Source organism: Cynoglossus semilaevis, chromosome W, assembly GCF_000523025.1.
Source record: "Cynoglossus semilaevis isolate Cse_v1.0 chromosome W, Cse_v1.0, whole genome shotgun sequence".
Lineage (NCBI taxonomy): Eukaryota > Metazoa > Chordata > Actinopteri > Pleuronectiformes > Cynoglossidae > Cynoglossus > Cynoglossus semilaevis.
The window spans coordinates 7,264,860-7,268,046 of NC_024327.1; the positions used below are offsets into that span (position 1 = coordinate 7,264,860).

At 44.4% G+C, this 3,187-nt stretch overlaps 1 protein-coding gene across 1 annotated transcript in view; it reads left to right on the forward strand.

The window, feature by feature from the left end:
• The window catches only part of LOC103397082 (EGF-like repeat and discoidin I-like domain-containing protein 3), a 100,355-nt gene that overhangs the window by 69,916 nt on the left and 27,252 nt on the right, over positions 1-3,187 (forward strand). Inside the window, exon 8 of the mRNA XM_008335327.1 lies at positions 1,267-1,422. Coding sequence (XP_008333549.1) covers positions 1,267-1,422 — 156 coding nt within the window. The remainder of the gene's footprint in view (positions 1-1,266; positions 1,423-3,187) is intronic.

Genomic DNA, 3,187 nt, shown 5'->3' on the forward strand with positions numbered 1-3,187 from the left:
GATATATTTAATTGAAATTGCTGTTCCGAACAACAAATGATCCATAAAGGAAAATCTAGAAAATGATCAGGGGTGCTCAAACTTTTTCATACCACTGTATAATCAGAGCATACAATGTTCTATCCATCCATCCATCCATCTTCATCCGCTTATCCATTACTGGGTCGCAGGGGCAGCAGTCTCCATGACCGCCACTCAAATCCCACTGCACCGTACCAGCCCCTCGTGAACCTTCCTGCGGGTGGTGAGTCCACTGGAAGGCAGCAACCGCCCTAACCGGGATTCATGTCACGATGACAGTCGTGACTGTTGTTTCCCTGTGTATTCCCTTGTTTTCCCCATCCTTGTGTTCTGTACTTGTCTCTGTCTGTGTTGTGGGTGTGGCACATTTCCCTGGTCCTGCCTGGATAATCACTGAAGCACACCTGCCGTTCCTCAGCTCACCTGTCTTCAATCAACTCATCACTCTGACTGCATAAAAACCCTGGCCTTTCTCCCACTCCTTGTCAGATCGTTTGTTCAGCCACCGTGGTAGTTAACGTCCCGATCGACTTCAACTATTGTTCTTTGTGCTTCCCGTTGATTTATGGAATGATCTCTAATCACCGATCCTCTTGTGCTCAGGTCCGCCTCCTGCTTACCTGCTCTCCACCAGGCATCGCCGGACAGCCTGCACTCTGTGCCTCCTCCATCCCCTTCAACCACTGCTTCACCTCAGCTTCACCTCAGCCATTTCCTCCATCTCGTTATCGGAACCTTTCCTTCCCCTTTTTCTTCCACGGCAAAATAAATCCTCTTTTCTCACCAACCGTTGTCTGAGCCTGCATTTTGGGTCATTACCTGTATAATCATGACAATTCAATCTTGCCCAGGAGGTAAACCCTGGGTGACAGAGACATTACCTCTGGGCCAAAGCGCCACAACACAAAAGTCAAATGTTTTTTAACAATAAAAGAAACTGAAACACAATTGAAATAAGCATTAGCTGAATTACATTTTTTTTTCTTCTGGAATACAAATGTTAATATTTAAAATCATATTTTTAATATTGATTCACCATATTTAATACATATTATTTTAGACATCAAACCTGTAACATCAAGGAATGTTGAGATTAAGTGAAGGTTGTGTATGAATGCTCTTGTGCTAACCGATAGTTTAGAATTATTGTATATTATTGTACAGAGGGTAAAGTTATCTTTCTTTTTCTGAAGTTCCAGCAGAGATCTTACTTCCTCCCCTTCCCCCTTATTATGTATCTCTCAGGTGGACCTGCTTGTGCCAACCAAGGTCACGGGTGTCATCACCCAGGGAGCTAAAGACTTTGGCCACGTCCAGTTTGTTGGCTCGTACAAAATTGCCTATAGTAACGACGGCAAGTGGTGGACTATATATCAGGATGAGAAACAAGGCAAAGATAAAGTAAGTTGCTTTTACACCACTAAGACTATAAAGTCCAGGACAAATTCATCACCTTAACTGAAGCTATGAATAATGTATTTCACCATGCACACAAAAGTAGAAAAACTGAAGCAAATGTAAATAAAAAATCTATATGTATTAAAACTGAAAATGTCAATTGAGAGCTGTCCATCCCTCGCCCCGCGCCCCCCACCCTCTTTTCCCCTGCTGCCTTTTCCTTATCTGTGGTTATAACCGAGGTTGCCTGAGGTCTGTACGATTGCAGTCCCTCCACTTTGAAAACAGATAAGACTGTGCCATCAACCTGGCTCAGCTGATGTTTTCCTATGTCGTGAATCTTGTTTTTATGGCCCTTCAACAAAGTACAGATCCGTACAGTCCATTCCAATCTGAAGCCATGACAGTGACAGTGCACGGCTGCATCAGGCTCAGGGCTGATAACAGGAAGAGCTGCAGGCACCAACAGTGGCACCATCCTGTCAGATACTGCTGTTAAGAGCAGTATTGTTTTCCTTTCCCTCTTCAAGAGTTATTGAAAATAAAACTTAGCCTGTCCTTACGTTACTTATGATTGTCCTACTGTAACCCTAAGCAAACCCTCGTCCTATAATAAAAAACTACAGTCTCTACGTGTCAAATACAACTCATACAGGGATGTTGAATAAAATAAGAAAAACATACATTAGCCCAGTCAATATTAGTGCGTGGTATTTATCTGCTTGTGTGTAAATTTGATCAGCTTCTCCTCAAACACACAGTTGTTTGCAGAAACACTTGCTGCTTCCTCCTTGGATCCATCTCTCTCCTCCGTGCCCTGACTGTTTTGTGCTCGCAAACTTCACACTCCCACATTTCTAACCTTTAATAATCAGTCCCAGCCAAGAAAATGCCAGACATGACACTGACTGATGAAAGATTCACTCCTCTGTATAAACTGCCTCAATCAATAATCTCAAAAAAGGTATTTTGTTTTGTTGCTGCAATGGATTTTCTTCCAATTTGATTGAAAAACAATGTTGATAACTCAATTCCTTTTTTTCTTTTTTTGTTTTTCATGACTAAGGGAAAGTGCCGAGGTCAAATTTTTTTTTTTTTTTCAAGATGGCGCTGCACGGGCAGCAGCTGTGTACAGTAGCTCTCCTCCTCTTAGTACTTTTTCTTACTATCACTTTGGTGGTCTGTTTCCTTCTTTTTTCTGCACTTTTTGGAACATCGTCGGCTGAAACGCCCAGTGGGTCCATTGTTTACACCAGGGACCAGCTGATGGCGTTGCGCAACACCACTCTTCCTTTCGCCGGTAAAGCGGAGATTCCGGTGGAAATAAGAAGGAAGAGACGGGGGTGCAGAGCCGGACGGAATGTTCAGGAGAGGAAACGGAGGTACAGACCATTCATTCCGTCTGTTATTATGGGAAACGTCCGTTCCATTCAAAACAAGACGGACGAGCTCGCGGCGCTGATTCGGCATGAGAGGGAGTTTCGGGAGTGCAGCCTGCTGTGCTTCACGGAGACCTGGTTGACGGAGATGACGCCAGACTCGATCGTTTCTATGGACGGTTTTGAAATGGTTCGAGCGGACAGAAATGTGGCCGGGAAGAAGAGAGGCGGTGGACTAATGGTGTACGTGAATGAGAGATGGTGCGACCCCGCGCACGTCTCCATCAAAGAACAACTCTGTACAAAGGACATTGAGCTTGTTGCGGTGGGCATCCGCGCCTACTACATCCCGAGGGAGTTCTCGCACGTGATTGTGTTTACAGTCTACA